The sequence below is a fragment of the Salvelinus alpinus genome, chromosome 20 (assembly GCF_045679555.1).
Source record: "Salvelinus alpinus chromosome 20, SLU_Salpinus.1, whole genome shotgun sequence".
Classification (NCBI taxonomy): domain Eukaryota; kingdom Metazoa; phylum Chordata; class Actinopteri; order Salmoniformes; family Salmonidae; genus Salvelinus; species Salvelinus alpinus.
Genome location: NC_092105.1, coordinates 49,962,116 through 49,979,974, shown reverse-complemented (window position 1 = coordinate 49,979,974; position 17,859 = coordinate 49,962,116). Strand labels below are relative to the sequence as shown.

The following is a 17,859-nucleotide window of genomic DNA, read 5'->3' as shown; positions in this document are numbered from 1 at the left end:
CCACCCCGCTGATCCTCAACACTGGGGCCCCACAAGGGTGCGTTCTGAGCCCTCTCCTGTACTCCCTGTTCACCCACGACTGCGTGGCCATACACGCCTCCAACTCAATCATCAAGTTTGCGGATGACACTACAGTGGTAGGCTTGATCACCAACAACGACGAGACGGCCTACAGGGAGGAGGTGAGGGCCCTCGGAGTGTGGTGTCAGGAAAATAACCTCATACTCAACGTCAACAAAACAAAGGAGATGATTGTGGACTTCAGGAAACAGCAGAGGGAGCACCCCCCTATCCACATCGACGGGTCAGTAGTGGAGAAGGTGGAAAGTTAAAGGCTTGTCCCTGTCTTACTACATGCCGCACCGAACTAACAATTTTCATCAAGCAATGCCTTGCGTCCTCCTGCTGTTTACCCCACGCGCTGAATAACTGGACACTGATTGCATTTAGCTGGTGTGCTGTTACAGTTACAAAGTGGCGGTGGGTTTGGCAGTTTTGATGTGCTGTGAATTTTTCAATGGCTTTTCTCCAGTTCCTAAATCCTGCACTAATGAAGGCAGCATCTTCTCTTTGGCCAAAAGATGGCTGGCTTGAAAACCCTTGGCTACAGTGAAAACACAACACTCCTTTTATTGATGGATTATAATGTAGCCAGGGGAAATCGCGAAACTATCTCTCTTAAAACGTCAACACTCTGTTGGCAAGAGTTCTATAAATTGTGGGTGTGGCTGATATAGTTTTGTGCCATCACTGAGGTAACTGGACAATGCTGTGCCACTGTCCCCTATACTGGTGCTGCTGGCAACAAGGGTGACACCTGGTCATGCCGTGGCTGTGACATTGTTCTCTGAAGTCTCTCTCTCTGGCTCTTTCCCTTTCACCACCCTCAATGACTCACAGTCTGTCTCCTAGAAAATAAATAAGGTGTTTGCCTCACTCGTAACTACCGGTACCCAAAACAACACAATTAATCACAACAGCAATACCATTGCCTTAAACAAATCTTAGTTCAGTCACCAGTTTAAGTTGAGAGTGGGGGTATCCATGGCATTTTCCAATTATGTCCCTATTTACAATTTTTTTTGTTGAGAACCTTTCATAATGTTGCCAAACAAAGACTCAACAAACTTACCTGAGATTCCCTGTCTCTGCCAGTCTGTCCCTGCATATCTGTCCCCAACTCTGCTGTCTGTGTGCCATCTGTTGCCTGCTCTGCCTAATGACATCATTGTGAAACATTACCATTAGCATTTCTTTCTTATGAACATTTTATCAACTAGTCTTTGAGATATTAGGCTACTAGGGTTCTTACTTTGCGTTTTGGTGTACTGAAAAATACTTTGATGTCCGTCTTTTTTCTGCCATTTTTCTACCTGGCTGGCTAGCTACACACACACACACACACACATTGTGTAGGTTATTTACAGTAGGAGATGGGCTTCTATCATCTTATCTTCTATCATTCCATATGTGCTTCGATCTAAAAGGTAGCTAGCAAATGTGAAACGGATTGCAGTGACAAGAGTTGACAGCTGTATGAGTTCACCATTTACACAACATATGCTGCAACCTTTCGTAATTTTAATATAGTTTGTTTCATATTGGCTGGCTTCCAACAATAGCTGAATTTGCAAAGCTAGCGAGCACCAATTCCGTTTCTGTGGTGTTTGCTATAATCTTTGCTACCTGGTTAAATAAAGGTGAAATAAAATAAAAAAGTTCACTAGCGACAATTGTTAGGATTTATGTTTATGCACTATAGCCTGCTAGCATATTGTTTGAAGATGAATATTGTTTTGTTACACACACACACAAACAATACAGATGTAGGTGTGTAGACTGACCAACATTGAGTGACAGGCCATAAAAGCTGTGGTCAAGCTGGAGAGGGGAGGGGTGCATCTCTCTAGGCCAACCAGGGAGTTAGGGCACTGATCAGTACCATATTAGGAATTGTTTGAGTGAAGAGTCAAGGGGGAGACACAAGACGGAGCTACTCTACCCAGCAACCAGATGTGGACAAAGGAAAACGCCAAGGGCCTTGGCCAAGTTCGGGTGCCCCCAAAGGCGGAGCAAGAGTATTAACCATGCTAAGCCTCTACTATGATAGGCCAACGGGAAGAGTTGGAAAGAAAACTGTCATAGTATAAAAACTACTATTTGAGTACATTCCACAGTTCTCTGATCTACCCTGCGCGGAGATACAGTGAACCCTTATATACGAAAATTGCATTTACCATTTATCGTTTGAGTTTAATTAAAATACTTAAAATATATTCGGTGACTCTGAATCACATTTTGTCCTGATGCCAGATTTGAACTGACGCAAATCTCTTTCACAATTTAGCTTTTGCAACGAAACCATTAAATATATTTAAGACAACGGTAGAAGAGAGTGTAGTTCTGTTCTGTTCAGTTTGGACTTCAGTTTATCGCTAACCTTATCACAGGGACTTTGAAGCACTCCAGCTGCATGCTAATCTTGGAATAAACTGACGATAGCAAAGATTCCATCTTTGACGACGCCACATAAATGGAATAGGTACTAGCTAGCTTGATGGTTAACGTTTGCTTTAGTTTGCGTGCTAGCTCTGCAAATTCAGCTAGTGTGTGTGTGTGTGTGAACCCTGGCAACATAAAAAATAAAAAAACATTGCTATGGCCGATTGACTAGATAAACCTCATGTCAGTTACGTGCATTGAGTGCCTTTCACACAGTAGATACGAACCCTCTTTTACCTTGCCAGCTAAGGAACTGGCAGTGGATCAAACCATTGTGAGGAAAAGGGCGGGGGTCGCAATCGTTTGAAACTTAAAAACGCGCTATTAAGTGTCTATAATCAGCATAAGTGCTTTCATTGCGTATTATTAATATTATTGAAATTACATAGTTATGTTTACAGTGATATATTGGGTGGACAAATCATATTTTTCCCAGGATTGGGGGGGTCGTATCCCCCTCGTCCCCCCTGGGATTTCTGCCTATGTTGTCATGTTATGCTCACTATAAGAAATCCTGAATGTATTGAAATGCCTGGAGGGGATGTGTTAATTCATAACCCATCATTTATACTGGTTAGTTCATAACCCATCATTTATACCTGTTAATTCATAACCCATCATTTATACCTGTTAATTCATAACCCATCATTTATACCTGTTAATTCATAACCCATCATTTATACCTTTTGCTCGAAATGGGCGGTTCAGGCAGGCTGGCACGCTCCCTGACCTTACTTCTTACTTAGCAGGAACTGATGGGGGTCCATAATAAACCCCAGGAAGAGTTGCTGCTGCTTTGGCAAGAACTAATGGGGATCCAAAATAAACACCAGGAAGAATAGCTGCTGCCTTGGCAGGAACTAATGGAGATCCATAATAATCCCCAGGAAGAGTAGCTGCTGCCTGGACAGGAACTAATGGGGATCCTTAATAAACCCCAGGAAGAGTAGTTGCTGCCTTGGCAGGAACACAGTCATGTGATACGTGGTATAGAAAAGTCCAATCTTAGGAGAGTACATGAGAGGCACTATACTGTGTATCTGCAGGTGTCTATCTGGTCAAAACCACTGATACAGGTGCCCCTCCACCCTCCGGTGGGATGGATCATTTCTACAGAGAAACCTAGATTCAAATACTTAGATTTGTGTGTATTGGGTATATGTTGTGAAATTGTTAGATATTACTTGTTAGATATTACTGCACCGTCGGAGCTAGAAACACAAGAATTTCACTACACCCGCAATAACATCTGCTAAACACGTCTATGTGACCAATAAAATGTCCTTTTGATTTGAAATAAACGTCCTATTTATCAAAGATGCTTTTGGCTGGGGTCAAAATTACTCCAAAGGATTTGAATTTGTTAAAAGTCCATATTCATACAGAAACACTAAACCATGATTTAGACTTATTAATAACAAGTTGATTGACAAAGTCATGAAAAATTGGAAGAATTGAATAAACCACATTTTGTCTATGATAGAAGATATGCCTCTGGGGTCAAAATGATCCACGTTAGAAGTATGGTTCAATGCAAATATGTTGTGGGTGTAAAGTTTCAACACATGTTTCTCTTTGAACGACTTAATATAATATTAAACTTTTATGAAATAAATGAAAAATAAACGTTTTGTTCCTCAACTGCGTTGCCCACTCCAGTCAGCAGATGTGGATGTGCGTCTTTTTTGTTCAGGCGATGCTGCCAGTGTGACGTCTAATCTAGTGGACGGGACGCACCTTCAACAACAACAGCTAGTCAGACACCTCGGTAGCTTTCTAGCAAACATAGCTACAACATTCACGCTCTTTACACTGTTTTGGCGTATATTAGTCGCCGTGTATTAAACACACTTCTGTCGTATGTACTTATTGGCCCATTTAATTATATATTTACGTTGTTTGTCAGCTAGCTGGTTTGCTAAATTAGCTTAGAACTAGGCTAGTCGCTAATGCTAGCTAGCTAACATCCCCGACCATGAGTTCACTAAGCTACTCTCCTCCTGATAACGAGGAGGTCTGCTGGACGGAGAAAGAAACTCTCATGAAAGAGGAGGAAGAGGAGGCTGTTACAATACAAAAAGAAGTAGAGGGTGAGGCTGTTACCGTGAAAGAAGAAAAGAAAGCCGTTTCAGTGAAAGAAGAGGAAGATGCGTTCAGAGTGAAAGAGGAGGAGGATATTACAGTAAAAGAAGAGAAGAAAGAGAAAGAGGAGGATGCAGTTTTTGGAGTGAAAGAGGAGGAGGAGGAAATGACTGTCACATTGGTGGAAGAAAAGGAGGTTGGAGATCTGTTTAACACCAGTAAGTACCGTCTCTGCAGTCGTTGAACCAATATGCAGTAAAGGGGTTCTACACTTTAATGTTGTTCTGTAGGAATGGCTGAAGCTACACTGTAACGTGTAGAACATCAAGAGTGGACCATCAACAAAAAGTTAGAAATTGATCAAATGCATCCAATGACAATGCATGAAATACTGTAGTCTTCAATATCTCCTATTAGCTTAGCCCAATATGTAGTCTTAAAGGGGCAATCAGCAGTTGTTACATCCATTTTGGGACTTATACATTAATGATATGTACCCATCTGTTTTTTTAAGAAATCTCTTATAAATGCCTCATAAGCTTAGTTCAACTGTCGTACCCCATCAGAACCCAAAATATAAGCTTTTTTTTTACTCCAATGTTTGTCAGTAAATATAAACAAACACCGTGTATCCTCAAAACATGGTTAAAACTATAATGTTGATATCATGGATGGTTACATTTCTCCAGCCCCATCCCTCAGCTTTTTACCGAAATGGGCAGGGAGTACGCTTTGTTATTGTTTCTACTGCTGATTGCTGCCCCTGTTACTCCTCAAGGTCCAAGGACTGTATGTTATTTTCATAGGTAGACTGGCTCTGGCAGCTTAAGTTAATAATTATTTTTTCATGCAAAGCCAAATTTTTAAAGCACAAAAAAACAGTATTCACTTGACTCCATGTTAACCCAACAGAACAAAGTTATACAAGCAAAAACTGCATTTAAACCATTAACTCAAATATTCCATCTAAATGTGAATCGATTCTCAATTGCGATACGTTTCTAGAAACATAAATCGCTGTACTTTCATATCACATCAACATAATTTCACACAATACTTTCATATCACATCAAAATAATTTCACGTAATACTTTCATATCACATAAATGATTTCTAATACTTTCACATCAAAATGATTTCACACAATACTTTCATATCACATCAAAATTATTTATAATACTTTCACATCAAAATGATTTCACACAATACTTTCATATCACATCAAAATAGGTAACCAGTCGCGACGCCCCAAACGGTAAACCAAATTAGTTTCTCGTCATTTCTCCTTCCTTCGGGATTCTTTTTCTTCTTTGGACTTTATATGGCGGTTGGCAACCAACTTTAAGGTGCATTACCACCATCAACTGGACTGGAGTGTGGACCTCAGTTCATCTTTTAATCACCCACGTGGGTATATACCAAGACAGTTGTGAAGAGGGCACAACAAAACCTTTCCCCCCTCAGGAGACTGAAAAGATTTGGCATGGGTCCCCAGATCCTCAAAAGGTAATACAGCTGCACCATCGAGAGCATCCTGACCGGTTGCATCACCGCCTGGTATGGCAACTGCTCGGCATCTGACCGTAAGGCGCTACAGAGGGTCATGCGAACGGCCCAGTACATCACTGTGGCCAAGCTTCCTGCCATCCAGGACCTATATAATAGGCGGTGTCAGAGGAAAGCCCACAAAATTGTCAGAGACTCCAGTCACCCAAGTTTTAAACTGTTTTCTCTGCTACCGCACGGCAAGCGGTACCGGAGCGCCAAGTATAGGACCAAAAGCCTCCTCAACAGCTACCCCCAAGCCATACAATCAATCAAGTTTATTTTCAATCAAGTTTATTTTATATAGCCCTTCGTACATCAGCTAATATCTCGAAGTGCTGTACAGAAACCCAGCCTAAAACCCCAAACAGCAAGCAATGCAGGTGTAGAAGCACGGCGGCTAGGAAAAACTCCCTAGAAAGGCCCAAACCTAGGAAGAAACCTAGAGAGGACCCAGGCTATGAGGGGTGGCCAGTCCTCTTCTGGCTGTGCCGGGTGGAGATTATAACAGAACATGGCCAAGATGTTCAAATGTTCATAAATGACCAGCATGGTCAAAATACAACTGCTGAATAATTCATAAAATCGCCACTAGACAATTTACATTGACCCCCCCCACCCCCCTCCCTTTTGTGCACTTGCTACTCGCTGAAAGGGACCGACTGAAAGGGAGTGTAACTTTGACTATAATTACTGTTCCCTGAAGGAGGGAAACGAGGTACAACACCTGTTTGCCCCGCCCTTTCCTGGTTCGGTGAAGAGCGATATTAAATTGAAGGAATAAATCCGAGCCTCACGCTTATCACCTGTGGAAGACGCGGCTTCCAGCGAGGCGTGAATTTAATAGTATGTTGTACCTCGTTTCCCTCCTTCAGGGAACAGTAGTTATAGTCATAATGTGTGGATTTAATAGTATGTTGTCCCTAGTTTCCCTCCTTCAGGGAACAGTAGTTATAGTCATAATGTTAAGCTTGTCATATGATAAACTTCAACTTAAATACTGGATCTTGCTGTCGGACAGATTTTTAGATTCAGATCTCTGAAATGCACTCTAACTACGTAACATTTAGTGTTTCCTTATGTTATGCTGGGAAAACAGTTTTCATGGGCACAGAAATCTTAAATCATTTCAGAGTTTGCTAAGTCCAATGGTTTTAACCGAGAGTCACCTTAACTTTATGGACAACACGCAAATGGATACTGTCATTAATGCGGTTCTTCAATAATTACACATCATACTTCATTCTGTAGCTGTTTAGTTACAGTCACATGTTCAACTATCATCAGCTGATCCAGGAAATAATTTTCTGAGTGACAGTCAAATGACAAATATCACGACATGCAACAACAACCAAAGTGCTTCTTCATTCATTACTCTGGTAAAGACAGTTATGCCGTGCTCCACGTTGGATCCAACATCACTAATAAATTGATGTTTATAATGTGTTATTGTCTGGTTGTGTCTCGTTAGTCTGTTTGGACACAGAGATACTTACCTCATAATGTGTAGAGAAATGTTCCTTGATGGATAGGCTATTGTACAACACACAGAGCTATTATCCTTTATTCAGGACATTTAGAATGACAACACATTACAGAGTAGCCTAGTGTGATTATTGACAAAATTATCTGGTGATCAGGTTATGAAATGTCATGACAAAGACATTTTAGATTCCATGTTTCACCTGAAATATTAAATTATTTATAGTCCTAGGTCTGTTGTTGGGTGAAGTCATGGGTCCTACAGTAGGTTAATGTTGTTGTTAGGTGAAGTTATGGTCCTACAGTAGGTCTATGTTATTGTTAGGTGAAGGTATGGGTCCTACAGTAGGTCTATGTTGTTGTTAGGTGAAGTTATGGGCCAATTTGTTAAACACTTAATGTACAAACCCTCAGTTTCAGGCTGATGGCAAAGCTAGCTAAAGAGCATTTTACTGGTTGAAGTGTTTTTTAACTATAAAGCAGTTGATTTGCGACAATAACACAAACATTAATCAGTACATTCTTACGAGATTTAAAATTATAATCCAAAAGTAATGTGAAATGCACTCATAAGCAACCTGGAAATGGAGGCTATATTTGCTGTTAGCCTAAGAGAACTCTAAGAGTTTTCCCCCATGGTGGTGAATTAGTGAATAGACACAGAGCTTAATGTGAGTTTCCTTGAGTAGCACTCCTGATCTTGCACTGTAATATTCAGAATACATTGTGGAAACTAAAGTCTTCGCTCACCATTTTGGCTCCAGGCAGATATACTACATCCATAACTAGTGGTTTCCTCATTACCAGATATACTACATCCATAACTAGCGGTTTCCTCATTACCAGATATACTACATCCATAACTAGTGGTTTCCTCATTAGCAGATATACTACATCCATAACTAGTGGTTTCCTCATTAGCAGATATACTACATCCATAACTAGAGGTTTCCTCATTACCAGATATACTACATCCATAACTAGCGGTTTCCTCATTAGCAGATATACTACATCCATAACTAGCGGTTTCCTCATTAGCAGATATACTACATCCATAACTAGTGGTTTCCTCATTAGCAGATATACTACATCCATAACTAGTGGTTTCCTCATTAGCAGATATACTACATCCATAACTAGTGGTTTCCTCATTAGCAGATATACTACATCCATAACTAGTGGTTTCCTCATTAGCAGATATACTACATCCATAACTAGTGGTTTCCTCATTACCAGATATACTACATCCATAACTAGTGGTTTCCTCATTAGCAGGGAGGAGTTTCTGCAATCAAATTGTGTGTGCATCGCCCTCGTGCCGCAATTTTAGCAAACACATAAAGGGGCCTGTATTGGAGACCAATAGTTGTCTGGCACACTGCTTAGGATTTCAGCAACTTTAATAACTTATTTCTGGTTACTACTAATGTGAAAACAAGACTAAATATAACTATTGTTGCTATCTTGACAGTCTTGTCAAATCATTTAACAGATGTCAATTGTTGTACAACTTCATGGGTACGCTTTGGGCATCACCTTTTACCTCAAATAAATAATATAATTCTACTGTTGTGGGCCTTTAACCATCTGTCTGACTTTGTTGTTCACACAGGAGAGAGATGTGACTATCGTGGATCCTCTGGGGAGCCTCAACAACATCATGATGCTGACGAAGCAGAGAGTCTCTCCAGATCAGAACTCCTCAAGAAACACCAGCAGAGACCCATAGGGAAGATATCTAATTGCTGCTCTGTTTGTGGGATATATTTCTCAATATCAAATTCACTAAAAGAACACCTGAGAATTCACACTCGAGGGAAATCTCACTGCTGCTCTGACTGTGGGAAGATATTGAACTCTTCATCAGACCTTAAAATACATCGAAGAATTCACACTGGAGAGAAATCTTTAGACTGTGATCACTGTGGAAAGAGTTTTACTACATCTGGCAATCTAACTATACACCAGAGAATACACACAGGAGAGAAACCTTTTAGCTGTAATCAATGTGGGAAGAGTTTTACTCAGCTAAACAGCCTGACAGTTCACCAGCGGACACACACAGGAGCGAAACCTTATATCTGTGATCAATGTGGGAAGAGTTTTACTCAGCTAAGCAGCCTGATAGTACACCAGCGGACACACACAGGAGAGAAATCTTATAGCTGTGATCAATGTGGGAAGAGTTTTACTCAGCTAAGCAGCCTGATAGTACACCAGAGAACACACACAGGAGAGAAACCTTATAGCTGTGATCAATGTGGGAAGAGTTTTGGTGCATCTGGATGTCTGACGAAACACCAGAGAATACACACAGGAGAGAAATCTTATAGATGTGGTCAATGTGGGAAGAGCTTTTTTACATCTAGCCATCTAAAGATACACCAGAGAACACACACAGGAGAGAAATCTTATAGCTGTACTCAATGTGGGAAGAGTTTCTCTACATCTAGCTATCTAACGATACACCAGAGAACACACACAGGAGAGAAATGTCATAGCTGTGATCAATGTGGGAAGAGATACTCATATAAAAAATCTCTGATTAAACATCAGAAAATACATGGAGTTGTTCCATGATATCAATGAAATAATGTCAATATAATGCCACAAAATATAATTTTTTAACATTGTAGAAGGAGTATTTTAATAAATGTCAGTATGTAGAACCCTAAACGTTTGCCCCCCTGTTCAATTTATTTTAGCCTCAGGGGAAAAATCCAGGCTCTGAATTTAAAGAGTACTATTTATGTGATTTAACAAAAGTGACTAACCAAAAAAGAGTTGTGTTACACTTACGTGTTGGTGACCCACTTGAATCAAAATGCAACACTTCAAAATGTAGCTAGCTGTTTTCTACAATTTGTTCTCTAACCAGTGATGTACACGTTATTCCCATATTCCGTGTGGTTTTTGAGCTGTTAGTTTTATCAGGACGTGAAACCTCATCTCCCTCCTCTCGCACAACATGATATTGATGAGTTGTGACAAATAAGTGTTGTGTTCCTTTGTTTAGCGACCCCCTACATTTAAATGCATCACTCCAAGATGTAGCTGACTGTCTTCTGCAGGTTGTCCTCTAACCAGTGAGGTAAAAATATATCTCCCATTTCCATGTGTTTTTTAGTTGTTAGTTTCAACAGCAGTACAACCTGATTTCCCCCCTAATCGAAATCATTGATTTATTGCTACTTGACAAAACAACAGCGTTTTTGGTGCTTGTGCATTTTAAAAGGTGCTTGTTTAAAAAAAATACAAGTAATATGATTATTGTGGCAGATGTTTGTGTATATAGTACATTTTATGTTTAGGATTTCAATTTATCCCAAACTGTTTATGCATTTGGACTATTGATTTAGACACGTTTAAACTGTGACATTGGGGCTATCCCACCTAGCAAAATGTCGTTGAAAATAAGACTATGCCCGAAGTACAATATAAGTTTGGTTTTAATTTAAAGTGAAAGTTGAAAAGAAAACAATTTAATTAACATTTATTGACTCAAATCACCTACTCATATTTCAAACATTCAGCTTGACAAAAGATACATGTTTTATTATTCCATGCCTCACCATTAAGTGAATTATTGCCAATACATATTAACAAAGGGTAGTATATTTGATTTTGATATTTCATATTTACAATTCATGGAACATTTAGTAATCATAATTATTTAAAAAAAATATATAGAAAATATTTGTTGTCTTAAAGGGGGAAGGTGTTACAGGCTTTGGTTTTTCCATTTATGTTTTGAGGTTGGACTTTAGCACGTATAGCTCGTTAGCACGTAGGTGTCTGATTGGTGTCTCCTCGTTAGTCAGTATGTGTTACACCTGTGCTGACTTGTCCATCTGGTTAGTGGGATGTGTTTCACCTGAGCTGGTCCAGGTTCTATTTAAGAGTGTCTGGCCCAGTGCTCCAGTTGTCTTGATAGATGTGGACAGTCAACACCTTTAGTTGCGCTACCTTTTTGGTTTGCTTTCTGTCTTTAAGTTTGTTGTGAGTTTTTCTTTTGTTTGCCTCTTCTTGGGCAGATTTAGTGGGTCTCAGGGTGGGTGTCTTTTAGGTCCCAGTTGTTACTAGTCAATTTTCAGTGGACACCCTCATAGTCTTTCAGAGCCCTCCTAAGACACAAGCTAATATTTTGGGTTGGATATTGAATCCAATTAATATTTTAATCTATGGAATTTCCTTAGGATACTCATTAGTTTTTTAGTTGTTAATCTTCTGTTTTTTTTATCCTTTTATGTTTTTTGCGTACAAAATATTTATGTGTTTTCATTGGTTTTAATTTGTTTTTCCTGTGAAGCCATTGTGTTGCATCCATGTCTGAAATATGCTGTATAAATAAAGCTTGATTTGATTTGAACATATTGCAAAACAAATGAACCCAATGACTGACCAATCAACAGACTCTTGCAAAATCAATGATGAAACATGTGCAAAAGCAACTTATCTTAGTATGAAAAACAGTATATCTCACACTGTGAAAATAGTGCATGCCTGTTTAGTATAAAAAAAAATATCATCTAATTATGCTAATCTGTATGTGGGGTTGTTTGAGAAGAACGGACAGGAATTCCCTGTTACGCGGAACAGCTTCCACCCTACACCCCTAACAAAGGGCCTCCCCATCAGCCAATACAGTCGCATACACCGGATTTGTAGTACACAGAGTGACAATGACAAACAAGAGGAATGGCTGCATGACGCAAGGGATCGTTATAAAAGTGGTGGGAAAAGTACCCAATTATCATACTTGAGTAAAAGTATAGATGCCTGAATAGAATGTTACTCAAGTAAAAGTGAAAGTCACCCAGTAAAATACTACTTGAGTAAAAGTATTTGGTTTTAAATATACTTAAGTATCAAAGTAAATGTAATTGCTAAAATATACTTCAAATTATTTCACATTCCTTATATAAAGCAAACCAGACACCATTTTCTTGTTTTTACTATTTACGGATAGCCAGGGGGCACACTCCAACACTCAGACATAATTTACAAACGAAGCATTTATGTTTAGTGAGTCAGCCAGATCAGAGGCAGTAGGGATGACCAGGGATGTTCTCTGTTTAGTGAGTCCTCCAGATCAGAGGCAGTAGGGATGACCAGGGATGTTCTCTGTTTAGTGAGTCCTCCAGATCAGAGGCAGTAGGGATGACCAGGGATGTTCTCTGTTTAGTGAGTCCGCCAGATCAGAGGCAGTAGGGATGACCAGGGATGTTCTCTTGATAATGTGTGAATTGGACCACTTTCCTGTCCTGCTAAGCATTCTAAATAACGAGTACTTTGGGTTGTCAGGGAAAATGTAGAGAGTAAAAAGTACAATATTTTCTCTAGGAATGTATTGAAGTAAAAGTTGTCAAAAATATAAATAGTTAAGTACAGATACCCCGAAAAACTACTTTAAGTTCTTTACACCACTGTAAAAATATGACCCAGGATGACAACCTCTCGGCCCAAACCTCCCCTCCCTTCAGACCAACACGTTCAATGCTTCCTTCAGTACTCCCCAAACCTCCCCTCCCTCCAGACCAACACGTTCAATGCTTCCTTCAGTACTCCCCAAACCTCCCCTCCCTCCAGACCAACACGTTCAACGCTTCCTTGAGTACTCCCCACTTGGTAAACAGTTCGACCACAACATTAAAAACACTGGTACACCTTTGGCGTCCATGTTCCATGGAAAGAGACAGCAAATAAGCCCAGAGTGTACCAGGTGGACATTGGGTTTAATTCAGACCCTGCCAGTGTACCAGGTGGACATTGGGTTTGATTCAGACCCTGACAGTGTACCAGGTGGACATTGGGTTTAATTCAAACCCTGCCAGTGTACCAGGTAGACATTGGGTTTAATTCAGACCATGTCAGTGTGCTAGGCGTACATTGGGTTTGATTCAGACCCTGCCAGTGTACCAGGTGGACATTGGGTTTGATTCAGATCCTGACAGTGTACCAGGTGGACATTGGGTTTAATTCAGACCATGCCAGTGTACCAGGTAGACATTGGGTTTAATTCAGACCCTGTCAGTGTGCTAGGTGTACATTGGGTTTGATTCAGACCCTGCCAGTGTACCAGGTGGACATACAGTTTGATTCAGATCCTGCCAGTGTGCTAGGTGTACATTGGGTTTGATTCAGACCCTGTCAGTGTACCAGGTGGACATTGGGTTTGATTCAGATCCTGCCAGTGTGCTAGGTGTACATTGGGTTTGATTCAGACCCTGTCAGTGTACCAGGTGGACATTAGGTTTGATTCAGAATATATTCCAAGGTCATTAACTTATAACCACCCCAGACGTTTCATGCATGACTAAAACACCTAAGTATTAGATTTACTGCCCTGGTCTAGTATGTCACCGCCTCAGACACCATTCACAATGCTGGCGAGGTACGAGTAAAACATGACATATTATTTCAAAACCATTCACAATGCTGGCTGAGGTACGAGTAAAACATGACATATTATTTCCTAATTGTAAAAAATGGCAAGGCTTTAGCTCAGTGGGCTTTTCCATGGTTGAGGAAAGCAGGGGAAGTGTTGTGAGTAACATAACTGCCTGAGATGTGGGGGAAGGGAAGCTGCTCACTGATTGGCTGTAGGGACAAGGGTCCCTCCAAAAATCTATCACTATTCCAACTCACATGTCAAATTCTCCCCCAAATCTACCACTAATAGGCCAAGCCTCCACAGACCCTGTCTTGTATTGACAAACATAACAAATCATTTGACATTCAAATATGTAATTTTAAATAGCTCAATTCAATCCAGCTGGGCCTTTTTAACATAGACTGTTGTTCCTGCTGTAGATGTTATGCCTTTGTACAGATCTAGGATCAGTTCTCCTCCACAATGCATATACAGTACTGGTCAATTGTTTGGACACACCTACAAAATTCAATGGTTTTTCTTTATTTTAACTATTGTCTACATTGTAGAATAATAGTGAAGACATCAAAACTATGCCAAGAGTGTGCAAAGCTGTCCTCAAGGCAAATTGTGAATACTTTGAAGAATCTCAAATAGGAAATATATTTTGATTTGTTTAACTCTTTTTTTCACATATGATTCCATATGTGTTATTTCATAGTTTTAATATCTTCACTATTATTCTACAATGTAGAAAATAGTAAAAATAAAGACAAACCCTTGAATGAGTAGGTGTGTCCAAACTTTTGACTGGTACTGTATATAGGATCTTTGTCATTATGGGGTATTGTGATGTCATTATGGGGTATTGTGTGTAGATTGATGAGGGAAAAAATTATTTTATCCATTTTAGAATAAGGCTGTAACGTAACAAAATGTAGAAAAAGTGAAGGGGTCTGAATACTTTCCGAATGCACTGTATATATAGGGGCAGTACTTAGTGACATCACTTCCTGAAACAGGAGGTACAAATATATAACATAGGTTCACAATATCAACTTTCAATGTATCAAAATATATGACCAAGCTGGAAGTGTAAACGCCAGCCCAGCCACAATCCTAGCGGTTCACTGATGATCAACCTCCTCCTTCACATCTGACTCCTGATGATCAACCTCCTCCTTCACATCTGACTCCTGATGATCAACCTCCTCCTTCACATCTGACTCCTGATGATCAACCTCCTCCTTCACATCTGACTCCTGATGATCAACCTCCTCCTTCACATCTGACTCCTGATGATCAACCTCCTCCTTCACATCTGACTCCTGATGATCAACCTCCTCCTTCACATCTGACTCCAGTGATCAATCCAGAGAGTCTTCTTTTTTGGGGAATCCCGATGGACGACGTCATCCAATAGGCCGTCATCACCACCACAAGTTAATTGTCATTCAGGTTATCAATGGGAAGAGCATTAGCAATATGTCCTGTCTGGTAACTTGTCTCGTTCAATGGATTTACATTGGCAGGTGTAACAAAAAAAACAAAAAAATCGGTCGATCGATCTCAAACTGCGGAAACACTTTTGGAAGTCTTTAACTGTATCAAAGTCTGTGGCCTGTGATGTTGGGACAAATGATAGTTCCTTATTATACAAGAGACAAAATTCACAAATTCTACAGCACATCCACAGTCCTGTCTTAAGTGTAAAACTAACAATGACTCAATAATCCATGCCTTCCGGGAATGTTATTAAGTCCAAAAGTAATGGGAGGAGTTAGAAAGTTGGCTGTCAGAAGTACAGTTATACAATGTAAAATTACTTTTAATCTGTCTGTCTGCATATTTCAAGCGATGGCATTTGAGGGTGCAGTGAGGTACCCCAGAGTTGGACGATACTTTTCTCGTCAATCATCTTAAATATTATACTTAATTAAACCTGGAAATCAACCAATCCTCTGTTGTTAATTCAATAGAAAGGTCAAATGCTTTATTATCTAAAAGTTGAAAGTGACGGAGAGAAATTAAATGGTGCTGATGCGGGCGCTGGAGATGGGGGTGTGTTCTAGTGGGTCTGGGCAGGTGTGATGTAGTTAATGGAGATGGGGGTGTGTTCTAGTGGGTCTGGGCAGGTGTGATGTAGTTAATGGAGATGGGGGTGTGTTCTAGTGGGTCTGGGCAGGTGTGATGTAGTTAATGGAGATGGAGGTGTGTTCTAGTGGGTCTGGGCAGGTGTGATGTAGTTAATGGAGATGGAGGTGTGTTAATGTTTGTATGATGTTGTTGTGTGTATGTTTTGTATTGTTTAGAAAATATCAAATAAAGTCCCAATGCAAAGTTACACCTCACTGTTCTATTTTTGGAGTTATTACATTAAACCAATCCGAATTCAGAAGAATGCCAAAGTCAGGTGTGATGTAGTATGGAGGACCAGCCTATTCCCTATGATGTAAACTACAACAGAAATAACTTCAAATGTATAACTTCAAATTAAACCAATCGTTTGCAATCATGACTTGAGTGATTACAGTAAATCAAAGTTTTGGAAATACATAATGCCATCTAACGAAATGTCAAAGAATGTTAGCTATTTGCAGTTATCTTAGCCAGCCAGCTAACATTAGCTATTTAGCCAACTAGTTATGGTCAGCGAGCTGGAGCCCAACTACCAGAGACCAGTTAGAACCCAACTAACAAAACCCAACTGAAACATAAACTGCCGATCAAAAAAGCAGAGACATACAGAATGATGGCAGGGAAAATCCACAATATCCCAAAAAGTTAGATTCCAGATGTCAGCTAGCGCGCTAGCAGTGAGCCAAGGTGGAAAAAGTTACAAAACACCCGTAGTCTACTTCACAAAGAACAAGCTGAAAAGTAGTGATGGGGAAATAAAGCTTCCTGAAGCACTGACGCTTTCCAGCCAACTGTGTCAAAAATAGGTTCATTACTCAAGGCTTTGAGCGACACAGCATTTAGAACAGCCAAATAAATATAGATGACATCCCACACCGTAGCACGTAGCAGCCTAGCCTTTATGTCATTACGATAGATGATATCCTACACCGTAGCAGCATAGCCTTTATGTCATTATTATAGATGACATCCCACACCGTAGCAGCATAGCCTTTATGTCATTATTATTGATGACGTCCCACACCGAAGCACGTAGCAGCATAGCCTTTATGTCATTATTATAGATGACATCCCACACCGTAGCAGCATAGCCTTTATGTCATTATTATAGATGACATCCAACACCGTAGCACGTAGCAGCTTAGCCTTTACGTCATTATTATAGATGACATCCCACACCGTAGCACGTAGCAGCTTAGCCTTTATGTCATTATTATAGATGACATCCCAAACCGTAGCAGCATAGTCTTTATGTCCTTATTATAGATGACATCCCACACCAAAACAGGTAGCAGCATAGCATTTATGTCATTATTATAGATTACATCCCACACCGTAGCAGCATAGCCTTTATGTCATTATCATAGATGACATCCCACACCATAGCAGCATAGCCTTTATGTCATTATCATAGATGACATCCCACACCGTAGCAGCATAGCCTTTATGTCATTATTATAGATGACATCCAACACCGTAGCAGCATAGCCTTTTTGTCATTATTATAGATGACATTCCACACAGTAGCAGCATAGCCTTTATGTCATTATTATAGATGACATCCCACACCATAGCCTTTATGTCATTGATATAGATGGCATCCCACACCGAAGCACGTAGCAGCAGAGCCTTTATGTCATTATTATAGATGACATCCCACACCGTAGCACGTAGCAGCATAGCCTTTATGTCATTATTATAGATGACGTCCCACACCGTAGCAGCATAGCCTTTAT

The 17,859-nt window shown here is 40.1% G+C and overlaps 1 protein-coding gene across 1 annotated transcript; it reads left to right on the top strand.

Annotated features, from left to right (window-relative positions):
* Nucleotides 1-4,200: 4,200 nt before the first annotated feature.
* LOC139547174 (zinc finger protein 180-like) lies at nucleotides 4,201-11,984 on the top strand. The gene is made up of 2 exons (XM_071356232.1): nucleotides 4,201-4,802; nucleotides 9,224-11,984. Exons 1-2 carry the CDS (start codon nucleotides 4,478-4,480, stop codon nucleotides 10,189-10,191), a joined length of 1,293 nt encoding a protein of 430 aa, XP_071212333.1. The 5' UTR covers nucleotides 4,201-4,477; the 3' UTR covers nucleotides 10,192-11,984.
* The last annotated feature ends 5,875 nt before the right edge of the window (nucleotides 11,985-17,859 follow it).